The 21,475-nt window shown below is 37.0% G+C and overlaps 2 protein-coding genes across 2 annotated transcripts in view; one reads left to right on the top strand and one right to left on the bottom strand.

Moving 5' to 3' along the window:
- The window catches only part of LOC144436669 (required for excision 1-B domain-containing protein-like), a 46,022-nt gene extending 35,712 nt beyond the window's left edge, over positions 1–10,310 (bottom strand). Inside the window, exon 1 of the mRNA XM_078125512.1 lies at positions 10,180–10,310. Coding sequence (XP_077981638.1) covers positions 10,180–10,182 — 3 coding nt within the window. The 5' untranslated portion in view covers positions 10,183–10,310. The remainder of the gene's footprint in view (positions 1–10,179) is intronic.
- Positions 10,311–10,390: 80 nt separating this feature from the next.
- Positions 10,391–21,475, top strand: part of LOC144436592 (glucosaminyl-phosphatidylinositol-acyltransferase PIGW-like) — a 28,982-nt gene continuing 17,897 nt past the window's right edge. Inside the window, exons 1-3 of the mRNA XM_078125414.1 lie at positions 10,391–10,860; positions 13,429–13,839; positions 19,268–19,436. Of these exons, the coding sequence (XP_077981540.1) occupies positions 10,694–10,860; positions 13,429–13,839; positions 19,268–19,436 (747 nt within the window). The 5' untranslated portion in view covers positions 10,391–10,693. The remainder of the gene's footprint in view (positions 10,861–13,428; positions 13,840–19,267; positions 19,437–21,475) is intronic.

The raw sequence follows: 21,475 nt of genomic DNA, 5'->3' as shown, positions 1-21,475 counted from the left end.
CAATATAGAGTTAATCACAAGATACAGTTTATCTGAAAACATCAAATTTTTATAGTGGGTCTGAAGTGTGATTTTAGTGAGTACCAAGAACTCCCGTGTTTTTGCTGTGGAAAATCGCCCGGACGTCAAACGAGGTCATCTTCAGCTTTCGGGTCAAATCAGTCATTTTCTACCTAAAATTCTTGAACGGTCGGGACCGTTACACAAGGATCCTACTAAATTTACTTGCCATGCTTATTTAAAACACATAAAAATCCACCTTTTTGTGAAATTTGTAAACTTTCCGGCCCGTATTGAGGAAACTGAGTATGGAGGGTTATACTTCCATGCTATGAGCGAAAAACTGGGTCGAAATTTCAGGGCCTCAAGTATGCGTCCCGAATTCGTCGGAAAATCGGTATTCCTAAATGTAATGCCAAAATTTATTTTGCTGGCACGAAAGAAGAGATATCAGTTGAGGTTTAGGCGTTTTCAGTATCTAAAATGGGGAACTCTAGTGAAAGTACGGCGAGTTGAAAATACCGAAAAATAAGGCCCGTGAGCAGCCATTCAAAGTGTCGCTATCTGGAGCATATTATGAGGATAGATAGTATGCGAATGTGGTTTGTTGCGGACTGGCTGATTATGTAGAAGGGGTGCAAAATTTGGATTTGAAGTTTACAACCCTGTTTCGAACAAACACTTGTCATTTGGGCGCCCAATGCGTAGAATTGTGACTATAGCACATATTACATTGCTTGTTTGACGTCAATAGTGTCTTTTGAAAAGTGGCAGTTTACTTAAAGTCTCGTCGACTAATTTCCAATATGGCGGCAGTCATAATGCTCATTAACATATTCATTTTTTTTTCAAATTACAAAAAAAAATCATCAAAAATAGAAAAGAAGACGTGCTGACTTGAAATTAACAAATCTGAGTAAGCTACCCTCTGTGCATCAACACACCAGATATCAAAGCAATCTGATAAGTAGTAATCGAGGAGATGATGAAAGTGTCATTTTTTGAGAAAAAAAATCATAAAAAATTGAAAATGGCACAGATCAACTTGGCATGAACAAATCTGAATAGCCTCCCCCCAGGGAACATGCAAATATCGAAGAATTCTGACTGTCACTTTCGGAGAAGATGATGAAAATATAAAAGTTTGACGGACACCAATGATTCCACCTATACATATACCTTAGTACAACCTATACCTAAAGCTACGCTTTCAGCTTTCGCTGACAGCGGAGCTAAAAAAAGGATCGACGCGAGTGTTCCTGCACGCGCGCGCTGACCAGAACCAGATATATAATATGGCCGAGTCTAGTGCCACCCCGGTGTCAGTAGCCCGCCCTCACTGGAACGGCTACTGCCACCGCGGTGGCAGTAGCCGTTCCAGTGAGGAACGGCTAGTGCCACCACCCGAGATATTTCTCGTCCCTGGACATTTACCAACAAATAAATCACACGGAACTCCACAAATGCTTCCATTCTACCTTAAAACACCAAATAGCAACGTATTATTTCATTTCTCGAGCTGCGCACAAACCGTCAAAAAAGCCTCCATAGCGGCGATCCGTCACTCTTGAGTTAGTGTATTGTTAATGTGCGTGTACCGCGTACCGGTACAGCAGGCGTTCGTACTACGTGTCTATGATGTAGCTCGCAGTATAGTCCGAACATAGTTTTGGTACATTTAACCATTTCTATGAACAGCTATTCTGAAATGAAAATTGAACCATGTATCCATGGCTTCGATTTTATTAGCATACGCAACTGTCAATCTAGACGCTTCAATATTCATGCTACAGTTATCCGAATACGTGTCATACACATCGGTCAAAGGTTATCTAGGGTCAATGCGTCTTTTCCTGATTGGTTATGTCTGGAGTTGACATGGACCTGACTATTACTCTTCCAGAATATATAGGTAACTAGACCTCAAGTTTTCATTATCAAATTTTTGGGTTTCATCTTTTAAAAATTAAAGAAATGATTTTACATTTAGGAAAACAGTACATGACAACAATACATATATTACATGGCTTGCTAAGAAGAAGGGACAGAAGAGAAGGTCAAGAAGGGAGAAAAATGACTTGTATAAGGCTACTTTCAAAAAAAATTGTAGGGGGTGGTTAGAGGGATACTCGAAAAAAAATATGCATAGTGTGGGATGCTATCTGAAAAAATAGGGTGAGTCATAGGGTGGTACCTGAAAAATAAATTGACTTCATGACTCCTCATACATGGGAAAATTAACCTTTTAATATGTGGGCAGCCTTTTTCAACAATAACACCAACAAAAACACCAAAGTTGTTAACAAATTAACACATGTTTGGGTTCATTTTCACCCTTACCATAAAAATTCATATTATTTTGTAATGTTGTATTTTAAATTAAATATGTAAATTTTTAGAGTGCTAATATTTTATAACTTGATTTTTACCAATATGGCCAGAAAAAATAAAAAAACTGTTCAACATGCCCAACCTATTGAAAATTTAGTATTTCTTTTTTTCTTTTTTCTTTTTTCTTTTTCTTTTTTTTTTTTGGGGGGGGGGGCGATGTGCAATATATCCTCATGAGGGCTACACGTCAGTAAAATGGCCGCTGGACTACCGGTACTAAATTGCAAGGTACAGCAAGCTGTAGTTTACTATGTACACTGAAGCTAAACATAATGGGATTATAATTTGAGCATTTTTGGAGCCTAATATGTCATTTTCATTTTTGTATAAAAATTTCCTTGTTTCGAACATTGAGAAAGGTTATTTCCCAAGATATGATACTGGTGTCAATCATCAATTACTTAAAAAGTTTGAAAATATAAAGCATACAATCAGCCTGAGATTGTTTAACTGCACAGAAATATGACTGGATTTGGTCTGACCTCTACCTGTATTGATGGGTACAATTACATTTTGTAAACCTGTACCGACATGCAGTACTGGGTCATGGAGGTACTCAAGCAACCCCACCGCGACAAGGTACCAGTCTTAAAAAAGGGGTTGGGACACTCAAACACACACACACACACACACACATTATAATGTCTCACATAAATATAATTTATAAATATATATATATATATATATATCTGTGAATGTTACACATAAATATAATTTACATCTTTCTATAATCTGAATTAATTTAATATCTATTTACAATTCATTTGATACATGTTTGATGTACTATGTACTCATGTGTCTAACACAAAGGTTAATCATTTTCCCAACAGCACAGGCTACAAACCCAGCTTGCAGTCTTATTGGTGAAAACATCGTCAGGAATGTCATCACAATCATCATGAAACCATTCATCACAACCATCGCAGTGTGCCATTCTCCCATCTTCATGATGTTGTCTGCAGTGACAGAATATTTCAAACTCTATTACTCTTACTTTCCTTTCCCTGCTTGAGGAACGACATTCTGGAAACAAAGTAAATTCTCCTTTTTCAAGACATAAGATAAGATGCTGTCTCATTTCTTTTTGGTTAAACATATTGATTGGTACACCTAAACAAAGGGAAACTGCAAATGCAATAGCGAATAGACCACAATCAGTTCCACCTTGTTGCATTTGAACTTGAACATGTTGCACTTTTATATATCTATCCTTACAACGTAATATTGCACATATCTGCTTTAAAACACCTCCAGGGACATCAGAATTCAAACTGTCATAATAATTAACTGAACCATCTGTACACCCAATATTAGAGACTGTCACCCAGTGTCTACCCCAATACAAAATTTGAACAAAATCTCCAGTGACCTGTTTGAAAAATGATGGTCTATGTGCAAACAGAGTTGTTTGAAATCCATTTACCTTTGGAAACTGAGAAGACATCAGCTTTTGTGCAGCATTCATTATGACATCATCAAGTTGACAGTTATTGTTGGTGATTACCTGTTTTGAATCAATGTGTAACCCAAGCTGTGGCAGCCATGGTTTCATGGGTTTCATTCGTTTGTTCCTCAGAGACAATTTGCTATTTTTACGTTTAGTGGAGCTTGAAAAACTCCAAAACGGAGTTGTTGTTCCCTTTGGCCTACCACGTCTATGTTTAACTTTAGCAATATGTAGCTGATCCCTGATACTACTTATGTTACTCTTTGGAGAATTGCCATTTTGTTCTGCTTTGGGACATCTACTACTTACATCAGTTTCACTACCAGAGTCGTTATTTCCAGAATGGTTTGGAGAAGTACTATTATTCTTAATTAGACCATGATTAGGGCTACAGGATGGTGAAGCAGGGTCCTTTCTTGTTGGAACTGTTTCTTTGACTACATTAACAGATGTGTTATTTCGCCAACAACTAAACAAAGTTTTCAAGCTGTCAAGTTTTTCATGAAACTCTTTTTCTCCACATGTTGCCAGGAAAGAAGCAATATCTTTTGTCACACCACTAGCTATTTGATACTTTTGCCTTTCTGTTAATTTCCCTACTTTTGGTTTGTCCCTTTTCATAACTACAGTTTTTCCCTCTGCTGGATCCATTACTGACACCTCTGTTCGCCACCTTGACGGAATTAGATCATCGATCAGCAACGGAGTATCTGCACTCTGTTGTCGGCAGGCAAAGATATGATGGCATGGTAACATGTAATTGTTGTGGAAAGAACATGAACACTTTGTCATATTGTTACTCACTGTGTATGTCTTTTCACCTATTTTAACCTCATGTTCAGAAACACTATCATTGGTACTAGCCACTCTGACAGCATACGTATTGTCTTCCATCTTTTGGACTTGTTTCAGGATTTGTTCAACAGCTGGTGCAGTACAAAGTTTATTAACCAGATGCTGAAGTTCCACACCAACTTGCCTAGTATCTAACCTAGTCTTTAAATGTGTAAATGAAGCATATCGTATACTTTGTTCCGACTGTAGTGTGAAATTTAAAAGATTACTGACTGTTTCCGAAATGTGATTTGATTTCTTTAAATGTTGCTTTAGTTTCTGATTATGGGACTCGATCCTATTGTTTGTATTATTTCCAAGAGTGGGTAATTTTTTCCGGTAAGCATGTACCCACATTTCCTTACACCCATCCCAATTACTAGCAAAGTAAGAAAGAAATTTTTTTGGACACCGTGCCTTCAATTCTTTGTAATTTTTTTCATAATCTTCAACTGAATACGAATATACCATTGACTTCACTATTTCCATTATATCGATCTTAATGTTCCTTGATATATCCAGATCACTAACCTTTTTTCTCAGGTATTTCAGCACGTGGAAAGTACACAACAGAATAGTGGCATTTGGAATAGCTTTCTTAAGGGCTGATATTTCTGTGAAGTCTTTATCAACAAATACAACTTTGACGCCACTGACTGCATTATGATTGGCAAATTGGTCAAACAATTTTTCAATGGTTTCCTTTTTTTCATTCTTAACAAAAGCATAAAGAGCTGCACGACCAATAGTTTCCCCATCCTCAACTAATATTGTATACAGTGGATAACCTTCAATATTAACTTTGTACGTACCATCCACGAAGAGTACTTCCGGATACAAGTTAAACAACCTTTGCATTTCACTTGTTTAAGATAAAGCCTTAACCTGTTGACAAAAAATTTCTACCTCAGCAGCGACACTTGATGGTGATTGTCCATAGTTGTTAATTCCAGCATGTAAAACAAGAACATCAAACTGGTGGACAATATCATGAATGCGACGGAATATGTTCTGAACTTGGTAGCCTGGAAATGATAAGACAACAGGTGTTGTTCCGCTAACTGTGGTTATATGACGGTGTACGTGTTTGATCATAGAATCACCAACAATAAGACAAGAAGGATGAGACATGATGGTAGAAGTTATACAACAACACAGTTAAGAAATGAACTATATACTAACAGAGAGTGAAAGTAAACTATCTAATGAACTATATACTAACACAGAGTGAAAGTAAACTATCTAATGAACTATATACTAACACAGAGTGAAAGTAAACTATCTAATGAACTATATACTAACACAGAGTGAAAGTGAACTATGAAATGAACTATATACTAACACAGAGAGTGAAAGTAAACTATGAAATGAACTATATACTAACACAGAGTGAAAGTAAACTATCTAATGAACTATATACTAACACAGAGTGAAAGTAAACTATCTAATGAACTATATACTAACACAGAGTGAAAGTGAACTATGAAATGAACTATATACTAACACAGAGTGAAAGTGAACTATGAAATGTACTATATACTAACACAGAGTGAAAGTAAACTATCTAATGAACTATATACTAACACAGAGTGAAAGTGAACTATGAAATGAACTATATACTAACACAGAGAGTGAAAGTAAACTATGAAATGAACTATATACTAACACAGAGTGAAAGTAAACTATGAAATGAACTATATACTAACACAGAGTGAAAGTAAACTATCTAATGAACTATATACTAACACAGAGTGAAAGTAAACTATCTAATGAACTATATACTAACACAGAGTGAAAGTGAACTATGAAATGAACTATATACTAACACAGAGTGAAAGTGAACTATGAAATGTACTATATACTAACACAGAGTGAAAGTAAACTATGAAATGAACTATATACTAACACAGAGTGAAAGTGAACTATGAAATGTACTATATACTAACACAGAGTGAAAGTAAACTATGAAATGAACTATATACTAACAGAGAGTGAAAGTAAACTATCTAATGAACTATATACTAACAGAGTGAAAGTAAACTATCTAATGAACTATATACTAACACAGAGTGAAAGTAAACTATGAAATGAACTATATACTAACAGAGTGAAAGTAAACTATGAAATGAACTATATACTAACAGAGTGAAAGTAAACTATGAAATGAACTATATACTAACAGAGTGAAAGTAAACTATGAAATGAACTATATACTAACACAGAGTGAAAGTAAACTATGAAATGAACTATATACTAACAGAGAGTGAAAGTAAACTATCTAATGAACTATATACTAACAGAGTGAAAGTAAACTATCTAATGAACTATATACTAACACAGAGTGAAAGTAAACTATGAAATGAACTATATACTAACAGAGTGAAAGTAAACTATGAAATGAACTATATACTAACAGAGTGAAAGTAAACTATGAAATGTACTATATACTAACAGAGTGAAAGTAAACTATGAAATGTACTATATACTAACACAGAGTGAAAGTAAACTATGAAATGAACTATATACTAACACACAGTGAAAATAAACTATGAATTGAACTATATACTAACACAGAGTGAAAGTAAACTATGAAATGAACTATATACTAACAGAGTGAAAGTAAACTATGAAATGAACTATATACTAACAGAGTGAAAGTAAACTATGAAATGAACTATATACTAACAGAGTGAAAGTAAACTATGAAATGAACTATATACTAACAGAGTGAAAGTAAACTATGAAATGTACTATATACTAACACAGAGTGAAAGTAAACTATGAAATGAACTATATACTAACACACAGTGAAAATAAACTATGAATTGAACTATATACTAACACACAGAGTGAAAGTAAACTATGAAATGTACTATATACTAACACACAGTGAAAATAAACTATGAATTGAACTATATACTAACACACAGAGTGAAAGTAAACTATGAAATGAACTATATACTAACAGAGTGAAAGTAAACTATCTAATGAACTATATACTAACACAGAGTGAAAGTAAACTATGAAATGAACTATATACTAACACAGAGTGAAAGTAAACTATGAAATGAACTATATACTAACACAGAGTGAAAGTGAACTATTACACTATCTACTGCAAATACTAACTATAATGACTGTGAAAGCGAACTATTACACTATCTATACTTCAAATACTAACTATAATGACAGTGAAAGTGAACTATTACACTATCTACTGCAAATACTAACTATACTGACAGTGAAAGTGTACTTTCACACTATCTATACTTCAAATACTAACTATAATGACAGTGAAAGTGAACTATTACACTATCTACTGCAAATACTAACTATACTGACAGTGAAAGTGAACTATTACACTATCTACTGCAAATACTAACTATACTGACAGTGAAAGTGTACTTTCACACTATCTATACTTCAAATACTAACTATAATGACAGTGAAAGTGAACTATTACACTATCTATACTGCAAATACTAACTATAATGACTGTGAAAGCGAACTATTACACTATCTACTGCAAATACTAACTATAATGACAGTGAAAGTGTACTTTCACACTATCTACTGCAAATACTAACTATACTGACAGTAAAAGTGAACTATTACACTATCTACTGCAAATACTAACTATACTGACAGTAAAAGTGAACTATTACACTATCTATACTGCAAATACTAACTATAATGACTGTGAAAGCGAACTATTACACTATCTACTGCAAATACTAACTATACTGACAGTGAAAGTGTACTTCCACACTATCTACTGCAAATACTAACTATACTGACAGTGAAAGTGTACTTTCACACTATCTACTGCAAATACTAACTATAATGACTGTGAAAGCGAACTATTACACTATCTACTGCAAATACTAACTATAATGACAGTGAAAGCGAACTATTACACTATCTACTGCAAATACTAACTATAATGACAGTGAAAGTGTACTTCCACACTATCTATACTGCAAATACTAACTATACTGACAGTGAAAGTGTACTTCCACACTATCTACTGCAAATACTAACTATACTGACAGTGAAAGTGTACTTTCACACTATCTACTGCAAATACTAACTATAATGACTGTGAAAGCGAACTATTACACTATCTACTGCAAATACTAACTATAATGACAGTGAAAGCGAACTATTACACTATCTACTGCAAATACTAACTATACTGACAGTGAAAGTGAACACACTATCGACGTGAATTAGCAATTACAGTGTATACTCAATCTTGATTTAAGAAAATCTTAGAGCTCACCTCAAGTAGCAAAGACTGTGACACAGCGTTGGCTTCCGAATGGGGAGTGATGCCTGGGAGCACTAGTCAGCTCTATTTATTGGTGGTTATGTGAAGCTGTGAAATGCTAATTCCTTCATGTCAAAAAAAAACTTGTCAATCCAAGTTTAGGGTAAAAAGTGGGATTTCTTGCACTTATGACTTATTGAGACATCAGAAGAAAATCAAACTCGCCGAACATTACATGTATGCGTACCTTTCACACATCAACACTTCACCTCAAACACTTCAATGAAAGTGACAGCTGACACGTCCTTCATCTTCCCGACTGCTGATCATACAATACACGCACATATCCACATGTCAGCCATCGGCAAAACGCCGCAATGACATCAAAGTATGCCAGTTGTAAAAGGGAGACCGCTGTGATAATTGTCAAGTGATAATTGAAGTACCTGTAAATTGGATCGGAACGAACGGTGATAAACACGTACCGTACGCTTGCCGACAAATCGTGGATAGGCAGTTGACTACGTCGTCGTCATCATCGTCATCTAAAATGAACCTTGTGCATAGAGGACTTGCAATCATATTTTTAGTTTGGCCTGGTAATCTCGAATGGATTTTACTTTGCTACTCGATATTACAACATCATCATGTTTTACCGTACGTACACGGTGTCCCCAAAATGGCTGGCGCTGGCGCTATGGAGGCTTTTTTGACGGTTTGTGCTCAGTACGAGAAATGAAATAATACGTTGCTATTTGGTGTTTTAAGGTAGAATGGAAGCATTTGTGGAGTTCCGTGTGATTTATTTGTTGGTAAATGTCCAGGGACGAGAAATATCTCGGGTGGTGGCACTAGCCGTTCCTCACTGGAACGGCTACTGCCACCGCGGTGGCAGTAGCCGTTCCAGTGAGGGCGGGCTACTGACACCGGGGTGGTACTAGACACTCCGATATAATATATATCATATTTTTTGGCCTAATCTAATGGCTATGATGGTTTTTGAAACCAACAACCGCATAGAGTGTTGACTTTCTTTACTTCTCGTCCATGTCAGAGAATTAGATGTCATTCAATAAAATAAATTTTGATTGTCAATACCCCTGGAACATGACCCAAATCAAGTGTATATCAACCCTGGCCCAGACATCCGGTCACAAATGAATCTACCCTGCGCGAGCTTATGGGCTTTGCCTAGTTATGATATTATACCTCCATGCTTGCGGTTTATGGCTCTTACCATGCTTTTGTCGTTTCAATACTCTTGGACAATACGCAACTTGGTGTTCTGGACGCAGCCTATGTATATGTGTATCGCCTGAAATAGAATGAATTATGAGGACCGAGGCAACATGGATTTGCCGTGGAAGGCCACCGGAAGTCAACAACATGCGCATAACCACATATGACCCTGCGCAGTGATAAAATATTTCTATACAAAATGGTAGCCATGTAGTGTTCCCGTGAGGGCCTGTACATGTAGTGCATCTCTTCATTATATGTTGCAAGATAATGTAACGTAATTTAACGTAATATGATGATTTGAAACTATCCTCATATATACTTTCTAACGCCGACGTTAGGAATAATTTACTGTGTCGTCTGGGTGACCCTGTTTCTTTCAGCTTTGTTGCTGTGAAATCTGATGGAAACAAAGTTAACTTTTATCGTTACCTGGTAACGGTTGGTCGTGTACGAACAACGAAAGTGTACAAGTTCAAGGCACTGCAACCTTTAAGTGTAAAGTCGTGACAATGGATGAACGCGCATATCGAGTAATACAGGAGTCCTTCTACAGTAATTTAAATGGGACGACACCTTTTGAGATCGGTGTACTCGTCACTGTACCGCTTGTTTCTGTACTGTTACGTAATGTTTTAATACTGTGGTTGTTCAGAAGTGCACTCTACCCTAGCCTGTGGTAAGTTAGGAACAGTTTTAAGGGAGCTATTAAAAGGAACAATGTAATATCATAGTATTCACCAATATGTTTATATTTCATATATGTTTAACGTTAAAGAGGGATGCCACTCCAGGAAATAAAGGTATTTTCATAAACTTTCGAAAAAACTGCTGCCTCAAAGTAATACGTTATACTTGGGAGTCACAACTAGGACAATAGGTGTAAAACCAGTTTCAATGTTATGTTTCTTGGCAATCACAGAATGTATGTGATGTGAAATTGTGTGAAGTTTACAGAAATGACTTTATTTTCTGTAGGGGCATTCCTATACTAAACTAACATGGACAAAATTTAGAATTCTACCAACAATGTTTAAGTAATCTCAAGTCACAAAGACTCATCTACACATCACAAAGACTCATATGCACATCACAGACTTGTCTACACATCTCAACGACTTGTCTACACATCACAAAGACTCATATGCACATCACAGACTTGTCTACTACACATCACAAAGACTTGTCTACACAATATCACAAAGACTCATATGCACATCACAACGACTTGTCTACACATCACAAAGACTCATATACACATCACAGACTTATCTACACATCACAACTACTTGTCTACACATCACAGACTTGTCTACACATCACAACGATTTGTCTACACATCACAGACTTATCTACACATCACAACTACTTGTCTACACATCACAGACTTGTCTACACATCACAAAGACTTGTCTACACATCACAAAGACTCGTCTACACATCACAAAGACTCATATACACATCACAGACTTATCTACACATCACAACTACTTGTCTACACATCACAGACTTGTCTACACATCACAAAGACTTGTCTACACATCACAACGACTTGTCTACACATCACAACGACTTGTCTACATAATATCACAGACTTGTCTACACATCACAACGACTTGTCTACACATCACAACGACTTGTCTAGACATCACAAAGACTCATATACACATCACAACGACTTGTCTACATAATATCACAGACTTGTCTACACATCACAACGACTTGTCTACACATCACAGACTTGTCTACACATCACAGACTTGTCTACACATCACAAAGACTTGTCTACACATCACAGACTTGTCTACACATCACAAAGACTTGTCTACACATCACAGACTTGTCTACACATCACAAAGACTTGTCTACACATCACAGACTTGTCTACACATCACAGACTTGTCTACACATCACAAAGACTCATATACACGTGGTGTATAATTCTATTGTACATGTCCATATTATGCTGTGAAATTTGGGATATCTTTTTGATTGAAATCCAAACCAATGTTTTATATATATGTATAAGGACAAACACTTCATTCAGGTTCAGTACTGTGCTATAGGCATGACGAAGTGTGTGTGTGTGTGTGTGTGTGTGTGTGTGTGTGTGTGTGTGTGTGTGTGTGTGCATGCGTGCGTGCGTGTGTGTGTGTGTGTGTGTGTGTGTGTGTGTGTGTGTGTGTGTGTGTGTGTGTGTGTGTGTGTGTGTGAACAACTTAAACTAAAAAACCACAGACTGATTGCCATGATATTTGGTGAGTATGTTACCTTGGATGTCTAGTTGGAAAATTGTTCAAATCAAAATTATCAAAATTATCTTACCACCGATTTGTGATTTGGGTAAAAAAAATGTGATTTTTGGTCCAAAAACTTAAACTCCAAAACCACTGGGCAGATCGGTCTGAAATTTGGTGGGAACATTCTTAGTGGTTTGTATATTAAGAAGTGTTTATGACATGATGATCCCATCAGTGATATGCAAATTTGGGCTAAAAATGTGGCTTTTTGGTAAAAAATCTATAATTCCACAATTATTGAGCTGATTAGGTTGAAATTTGATGGGAATGTTCTCAGTGCTGTTTAGATTAAGAATTCTTTATGACATGATGATACCATCAGTGATATGCAAATTAGAACTAAAAATGTGTCTTTTTGGTCAAAAATCTATAATTCCAAAACTACTGAGTAGACTGGGCTGAAATTTAATGGGGGGGGGGATATGTCTAGGGATGTGTAGATGAAATTGTATTCACAATGTGATGATCCCATCAGCAATATGCAAATTAGGTAAACAAAATCTCAAATTTGGTTTTAAAAATAACCACACCATATTTTGAAACTGAGTGATGAAACTTGGTGGGGATTTTTCTGGAGGTATTATGCTGCAGTTATTATTGAAAACATTTTGACACAATTGGCCCTAGCAACTATGACCATGCCCTGAGCAACATTGAAATGATGATGCATATTACAATACAAAGATAAAACAGGGATGGGTAGGTTAGTGAATAAAGCTTCAAAAAATATATGCCATTATGCCTAACAACAGGACCACGCCCATAGCAACAGCTAAATGATGGTTTATATTGCAAAGATGAAAAGTGGGATGGATAGGCAAGTTAATAAAAATTCCAAAAAATGTATGCATATACCCATAGCAACAGGACCACGCCCATAACAATAGACAAATACACTTATTTTTAATCATGTTTTCCCTAATTTTGTCTTTAATTTTGTCTTTCAGGACGAACTACATTATTGACTTTGTAACTCTGATAGCACCATTCATAATGTGTTGTACAGTATGGAGTGAACATGTACAAGTGATTCTGACAATTGTACTCAGTATTGTCATTGGACTTCTTGTAACTGGTGATTCTGGAGGCAGTAGAAGGAGTAAAGAGTTGACTTACACTTTGTCAGAGTGTTTGAATCATAGAGTGAAAGGAAAGAGACCATTTGTTTCTTATTTTAGAGCATATGCACTCATTGTAACTGCTATAGTTATCCTGGCAGTTGACTTTGTCATCTATCCTAGAAAATTTGCCAAAACAGAAACATATGGTACTGGATTTATGGACATTGGAGTGGGTGGGTTTGTCATTAGTAATGCTGTTGTGTCACCTGAAGCTCGTGGAAACTACAAAGAAATCAGGTATGTATTAAAACTGTAAATTTTTGTTATCACAAGTTCTTTTTAATTCTCCCTATAAAAATTGAAAGGGTGCTTATCACAACCAGTCTCTCAGTTTTGCTGTAGTTTGAACAGTGCTACTAATGATGATTTGTTATATACCTATTGTATACTAACTTTATTATTAATTATTAATGAAGGTCAATAGGTAACTTTAAAAGTAAGAATGTCAGATGATGTTAGATTACAGCTTGATTGGTTTATTTATATCTACATGTATTTCCTCGTACATGCTCGTACTTTGTCGTTTGTTTCTTATTTTTTGTTGTGACCATCATATTCCCTTACAGACACTCACTCAATACAGGATAAAAAAACAAAAAAAAAAAACAATGTGCAACGGAAATCGAGGTCAATAAAGCATTTGAGCCGTAATTCTACACCAGATTTTAATCAGATTGGTACAAAACAATCACAATGTTATGAGATGTAAAATAAATGTTACAGTGTATTGTAAATGCACTACTGTGTTCGCATACGTCAGTGCATGATTTATTGTGTATTACTCACATAGATGGGATTTTGTAGTCAAACAAAGGTTATGATAAAGTTACAAGTCAATATATCAATGCATAGGAGATTTTAAGACTACTAAAACATTACAGGAAATATGTTTTTTCAAATATAGGCTAAAGCAATAAGTGAGCACTAGTTTTTGTCGACTGGAACAAGTTCATGAAATCATGGATGAAGGAGGTCAAAGTTGGACTATGCCATACAAGTTAAAGTGCGCTACATATAGAAAGTTGGCGAGTATTCCAGGATGGGAAAAATACTGCAATCAGATCCAAAATTATTGTTGTTTGGTCTGGTTTATATCACTAGATTTGAATTTGTCGTGAAGCAAAAAGTCCCCTTGTTTCTTGTGTTTTATTTCTCGTTTTGAACAAAGGTAACAATGTTTTGTTTGTTAGAATGCAAGCAGTGCTGACAAGAAAAGAAAGAATACAACTTAGAGCCTTTACTTGTTGCTAACTTGGAATTCACGTCAAATATGTTTCTTATCAGACCTTTACCATGACGTTTGCTTGTGGTGACATTATTTTACAGCAATACTCAGCAGGGGTCGAAATAATGAAAAAATTTCGCTTGTCCACTGGGCAAGTAGAAAAAAAAAGTACTTGCCAAAATCAAAAAGTGCTTGCCCATTCCAAATAGTGGGGTATTTTTGTGTGGCTTACAAATGCACTGTTGTGATTGATTGGGCTTTCTTTTGTTTATTATCAAAAAATGTCACTTTGAAAGTTTCTGTGGGTACTGAAAAGTTCTCTCCACAATAAACAGGTGTCCTAAATAATATTAATTTTCATGGCCTAATTAATATTCATACTATAGCATAACATACAATTTTTTGTTCACTTGTAAAAAGTAGTTGTTAAAATAATTTTTTCAGCACTTTCATAAGCTATCAATATTAAAATTAACATTTATTTCAACACTGATATAAAATCTTTCTAAGTATTTCCACCATGTCAATATATTTTCTTTCCTTCCTCATCCACACCAACTATTTTTCTCCCAGTATGATTTGTTTATATTTTCCTAGTAGTATTTTCAAATAAAATGACTGTTGTAAAATTTGCAGTTGATTCAAACACGCAAAACCTGAAAAATCATGCTGTAATTTACTATTGTTGAACAATATTCAATGAGTCACTGGTCATTCCTGGTATGTTTTTTTGATAGTGTAAACAAAATATGTCAAGGACAGCTTGTCCAGATTGTTTAGAAAAGTGATCAGTCAAGAAAGACATCTTCTCAATATTGCTACAATGTTATAATTTTCCAGACTTGTTGGCACCTTGGTTATACAATGTATCCAAAGTCCTATCAGACATGTGCAGTGTCTGATAAGTACAGCATGAACACAGGCAAAAACACAACCCTGATCAATAATCATAAGAAATTCTCCTTGCCCCTTGGGACAAGTACTTTTCAAAACAACTTGCCCAAGCTTTGAAATCACTTGCCCGGGGCAAGTAAAAGGCCATTATGTCTGAGGGTAGTACTGTCACTTGTGTCTGAGGGTAGTACTGTCACTTGTGTCTGAGGGTAGTACTGTCACTTGTGTCTGAGGGTAGTACTATCACTTGTGTCTGAGGGTTGTACTGTCACTTGTGTCTGAGGGTAGTACTGTCACTTGTGTCTGAGGGTAGTACTGTCACTTGTGTCTTAGGGTAGTACTGTCACTTGTGTCTGAGGGTAGTACTGTCACTTGTGTCTGAGGGTAGTACTGTCACTTGTGTCTGAGGGTAGTACTGTCACTTGTGTCTGAGGGTAGTACTATCACTTGTGTCTGAGGGTAGTACTGTCACTTGTGTCTGAGGGTAGTACTATCACTTGTGTCTGAGGGTAGTACTGTCACTTGTGTCTGAGGGTAGTACTGTCACTTGTGTCTGAGGGTAGTACTGTCACTTGTGTCTGAGGGTAGTACTGTCACTTGTGTCTGAGGGTAGTACTATCACTTGTGTCTGAGGATAGTACTATCACTTGTGTCTGAGGGTAGTACTGCCATTTGTGTCTGAGGGTAGTACTGTCACTTGTGTCAGAGGTTAGTACTGTCACTTGTGTCTGAGGGTAGTACTATCACTTGTGTCTGAGGATAGCACTATCACTTGTGTCTGAGGGTAGTACTGTCACTTGTGTCTGAGGGTAGTACTGTCACTTGTGTCTGAGGGTAGTACTGTCACTTGTGTCTGAGGCTAGTACTGTCACTTGTGTCTGAGGGTAGTACTGTCACTTGTGTCTGAGGGTAGTACTGTCACTTGTGTCTGAGGCTAGTACTGTCACTTGTGTCTGAGGGTAGCACTATCACTTATATCTGAGGGTAGTACTATCACTTGTGTCTGAGGGTAGTAATGTCACTTGTGTCTGAGGGTAGTACTGTCACTTGTGTCTGAGGGTAGTACTGTCACTTGTGTCTGAGGGTAGTACTATCACTTGTGTCTGAGGGTAGTACTGTCACTTGTGTCTGAGGGTAGTACTATCACTTGTGTCTGAGGGTAGTACTGTCACTTGTGTCTTAGGGTAGTACTGTCACTTGTGTCTGAGGGTAGTACTGTCACTTGTGTCTGAGGGTAGTACTGTCACTTGTGTCTGAGGGTAATACTATCACTTGTGTCTGAGGATAGTACTATCACTTGTGTCTGAGGGTAGTACTGCCATTTGTGTCTGAGGGTAGTACTGTCACTTGTGTCAGAGGTTAGTACTGTCACTTGTGTCTGAGGGTAGTACTATCACTTGTGTCTGAGGATAGCACTATCACTTGTGTCTGAGGGTAGTACTGTCACTTGTGTCTGAGGGTAGTACTGTCACTTGTGTCTGAGGGTAGTACTGTCACTTGTGTCTGAGGCTAGTACTGTCACTTGTGTCTGAGGGTAGTACTGTCACTTGTGTCTGAGGGTAGTACTGTCACTTGTGTCTGAGGCTAGTACTGTCACTTGTGTCTGAGGGTAGCACTATCACTTGTGTCTGAGGATAGTACTACCACTTGTGTCTGAGGGTAGTACTGCCACTTGTGACTGAGGGTAGTACTGTCACTTGTACCTGAGGGTAGTACTATCAGTTGTGTCTGAGGGTAGTACTATCACTTGTGTCTGAGGGTAGTACTATCACTTGTATCTGAGGGTAGTACTGTCACTTGTGTCTTAGGGTAGTACTGTCACTTGTGTCTGAGGGTAGTACTATCACTTGTATCTGAGGGTAGTACTATCACTTGTGTCTGAGGGTAGTAATGTCACTTGTGTCTGAGGGTAGTACTGTCACTTGTATCTGGGGGTAGTACTATCACTTGTGTCTGAGGGTAGTACTACCACTTGTGTCTGAGGGTAGTACTATCACTTGTGTCTGAGGGTAGTACTGTCACTTGTGTCTGAGGGTAGTACTATCACTTATATCTGAGGGTAGTACTATCACTTGTGTCTGAGGGTAGTAATGTCACTTGTGTCTGAGGGTAGTACTGTCACTTGTGTCTGAGGGTAGTACTGTCACTTGTGTCTGAGGGTAGTACTGTCACTTGTGTCTGAGGGTAGTACTGTCACTTGTGTCTGAGGGTAGTACTGTCACTTGTGCCTGAGGGTAGTACTATCACTTGTGTCTGAGGGTAGTACTATCACTTGTGTCTGAGGGTAGTACTATCACTTGTGTCTGAGGGTAGTACTGTCACTTGTGTCTGACGGTAGTACTATCACTTGTATCTGAGGGTAGTACTGTCACTTGTGTCTGAGGGTAGTACTGTCACTTGTGTCTGAGGGTAGTACTGTCACTTGTGTCTGAGGGTAGTACTGTCACTTGTGTCTGAGGGTTGTACTGTCACTTGTGTCTGAGGGTAGTACTGTCACTTGTGTCTGAGGGTAGTACTATCACTTGTGTCTGAGGGTAGTACTATCACTTGTGTCTGAGGGTAGTACTGTCACTTGTGTCTGAGGGTAGTACTGTCACTTGTGTCTGAGGGTAGTACTGTCACTTGTGTCTGAGGGTAGTACTGTCACTTGTGTCTGAGGGTAGTACTGTCACTTGTGTCTGAGGGTAGTACTGTCACTTGTGTCTGAGGGTAGTACTATCACTTGTGTCTGAGGGTAGTACTGTCACTTGTGTCTGACGGTAGTACTATCACTTGTATCTGAGGGTAGTACTGTCACTTGTGTCTGAGGGTAGTACTGTCACTTGTGTCTGAGGGTTGTACTGTCACTTGTGTCTGAGGGTAGTACTGTCACTTGTGTCTGAGGGTAGTACTATCACTTGTGTCTGAGGGTAGTACTATCACTTGTGTCTGAGGGTAGTACTGTCACTTGTGTCTGAGGGTAGTACTGTCACTTGTGTCTGAGGGTAGTACTGTCACTTGTGTCTGAGGGTAGTACTGTCACTTGTGTCTGAGGGTAGTACTGTCACTTGTGTCTGAGGATAGTACTGTCACTTGTGTCTGAGGGTAGTACTGTCACTTGTGTCTGAGGGTAGTACTGTCACTTGTATCTGAGGGTAGTACTGTCACTTGTGTCTGAGGGTAGTACTGTCACTTGTGTCTGAGGGTAGTACTGTCACTTGTATCTGAGGGTAGTACTGTCACTTGTGTCTGAGGGTAGTACTGTCACTTGTGTCTGAGGGTAGTACTGTCACTTGGGTCCAAGATGGCGTCAAGAAATTGATGGTACATTTGTGAGACGACGGCAACGCTCGGCTAAAATCGTGTTTTGGAACTATGATATGCTCTTTTTTTTATACTTAATGCAGTGTTCTATTCATAATGAAATCTAACATTGACTATTTTTACAGAGGTATCAGAAATGCAGTGTTCTATTCATAATGAAATCTAACATTGACTATTTTTACAGAGGTATCAGAAATGCAGTGTTCTATTCATAATGAAATCTAACATTGACTATTTTTACAGAGGTATCAGAAATGCAGTGTTGTATTTATTGAAATCTATCAAGTCCACATCACCATTGTTAATTCTTGGCTTTGGTAGATTGATATCAGTGAAAGCATCTGACTATCATGAACACATATCAGAGTATGGAGTTCACTGGAATTTTTTCTTCACCTTAGCAGCTGTCAGAGTGAGTAGTACTTTCTGTATTTGTATATTAATACATACTGCCTGGCCACTGTAAGACATCTTTTATACCTATGACTGTTGTGTAGCAATATTTGTGAAAAACAACATTTCATATTCCAATTAAAAGTGCACAAGGATTTATGTTAGTTCCAAATATGGCTAGGTTGGTGCCAAATATGGCTAGCTAGTAACTTGTGTAAAACATTACATTTGATATAGCTAAGTAGTAAGTATTTATAACACATTACATTTCATATAGCAAGGTAGTAATGTGTGTAACACATCACATTAAATATTTCTAACTTGTGTAACACATTACATTTAATATAGCTAGGTAGTAACTTATGTAACACATTACATTTAATATTTCTAGGTAGTAAGTTGTGTAACACATTACATTTCATAAATTCAGAGTTTGCGCTAGCGCTCGCCACAGTTGCAAAATGCGAATAAAATTCCTAATTGGCGAAAAAAATGATAATATTGTCACCACGGTGGCGATTGTATAATTTGCTGCTGTCAATAGAAGTTATCGGAGCCTCGCCCGCCCTATTTGCGATCGTATCATTCCACAGTCATTCCAGCGGTCACTTTTTTTATAACGTGTTCCCTGGAACGTGTTCTCGCCAAAATTAGCGTCAAAATCCCAGTACGGTGCATCTTTTCCAAATTTGATACACACAACATGTACAGATGTACACGAAATACATTACAAATGTTTACAAATTGCATGCACCCTGTACATGTCATTCTTCTGCACATTGTATACACGTACACACAGCTTGTACTTCCAAAATGAGTCGGTACAGAATACAGTGCTATGGACACAGCACTGCAGTACTTACACAAACTAAGTTCCAACTTCCATGACATGAATGACAGCGTTAACTTTCAACTTGACAGAGACACGTTTGATAAAATTTTATGTTGCTGAAGAGAACTGTTAACTTGGTATACACCTAGAGATTCTTTTATTCTTCAAGTTCAACGATGCCTTAAATATTACGTGTGTGAACCATGTTCACGCAACGCCTTGAGAGCATGTACTGAATTTGGTAAATTTACGTAATGCCTTCGATCTTGTAGGAAAGCTCAAAAGGAAAGTTGAAGTTTTAGTGAGAATGAAATGGTGATGTGACGGTTTGAATTTATATGAGTGAAGTTTTCAGCATAGACCGTCTGCTGATGTGGTCTTAGACTCTATTTGATCATCTCTTCACCCATGAATGGAAGGGGTTTTGCCGTAATGGCTGTCATATTGATGCAAACCCTGTTTAACCAGTCTGTTAATAAGTAACCAATCACGTCGATAGATAATGATAATAGCACATAGTTTCTGAACTACCCAAGATGTACTCTCCACGTCAGGAAATGGCCACGGAGAACATGAAACTGTTTATATGTTTTCCATACGTTGGGTCATATTCAAATTTTACAGGTCACACTGCACTAAGAGGTTTAGCTGATAATTACAGGCCAGAACTGTGACTGCATGTTGTGTTCCACAACTTCAAAGCAATAACCAAATATTTGCTAACAATAAACCCATGCCAATCTTGGTTCTCTGTGGCTAAAAACAAATGTGCATTTTTCACCACAAATGAAGATTGTGGCTATTAGTTTTAAAATCCTAGCGCTAACTCTGATAAAGCTTGGTAGTAAGTTTTATAACACGTTACATTTAATATCACTAGGTAGTAAGTTTTATAACACGTTTACATTTAATATCACTAGGTAGTAAGTTTTATAACACGTTACATTTAATATCACTAGGTAGTAAGTTTTATAACACATTACATTTAATATCACTAGGTAGTAAGTTTTATAACACATTACATTTAATATCACTAGGTAGTAAGTTTTATAACACGTTACATTTAATATCACTAGGTAGTAAGTTTTATAACACGTTACATTTAATATCACTAGGTAGTAAGTTTTATAACACGTTACATTTAATATCACTAGGTAGTAAGTTTTATAACACGTTACATTTAATATCACTAGGTAGTAAGTTTTATAACACGTTACATTTAATAT

The sequence above is a fragment of the Glandiceps talaboti genome, chromosome 6 (assembly GCF_964340395.1).
Source record: "Glandiceps talaboti chromosome 6, keGlaTala1.1, whole genome shotgun sequence".
Taxonomy (NCBI): domain Eukaryota; kingdom Metazoa; phylum Hemichordata; class Enteropneusta; family Spengelidae; genus Glandiceps; species Glandiceps talaboti.
Note: the sequence above shows the minus strand (reverse complement) of the source record. Positions and strands in the feature narration are given on the sequence as shown.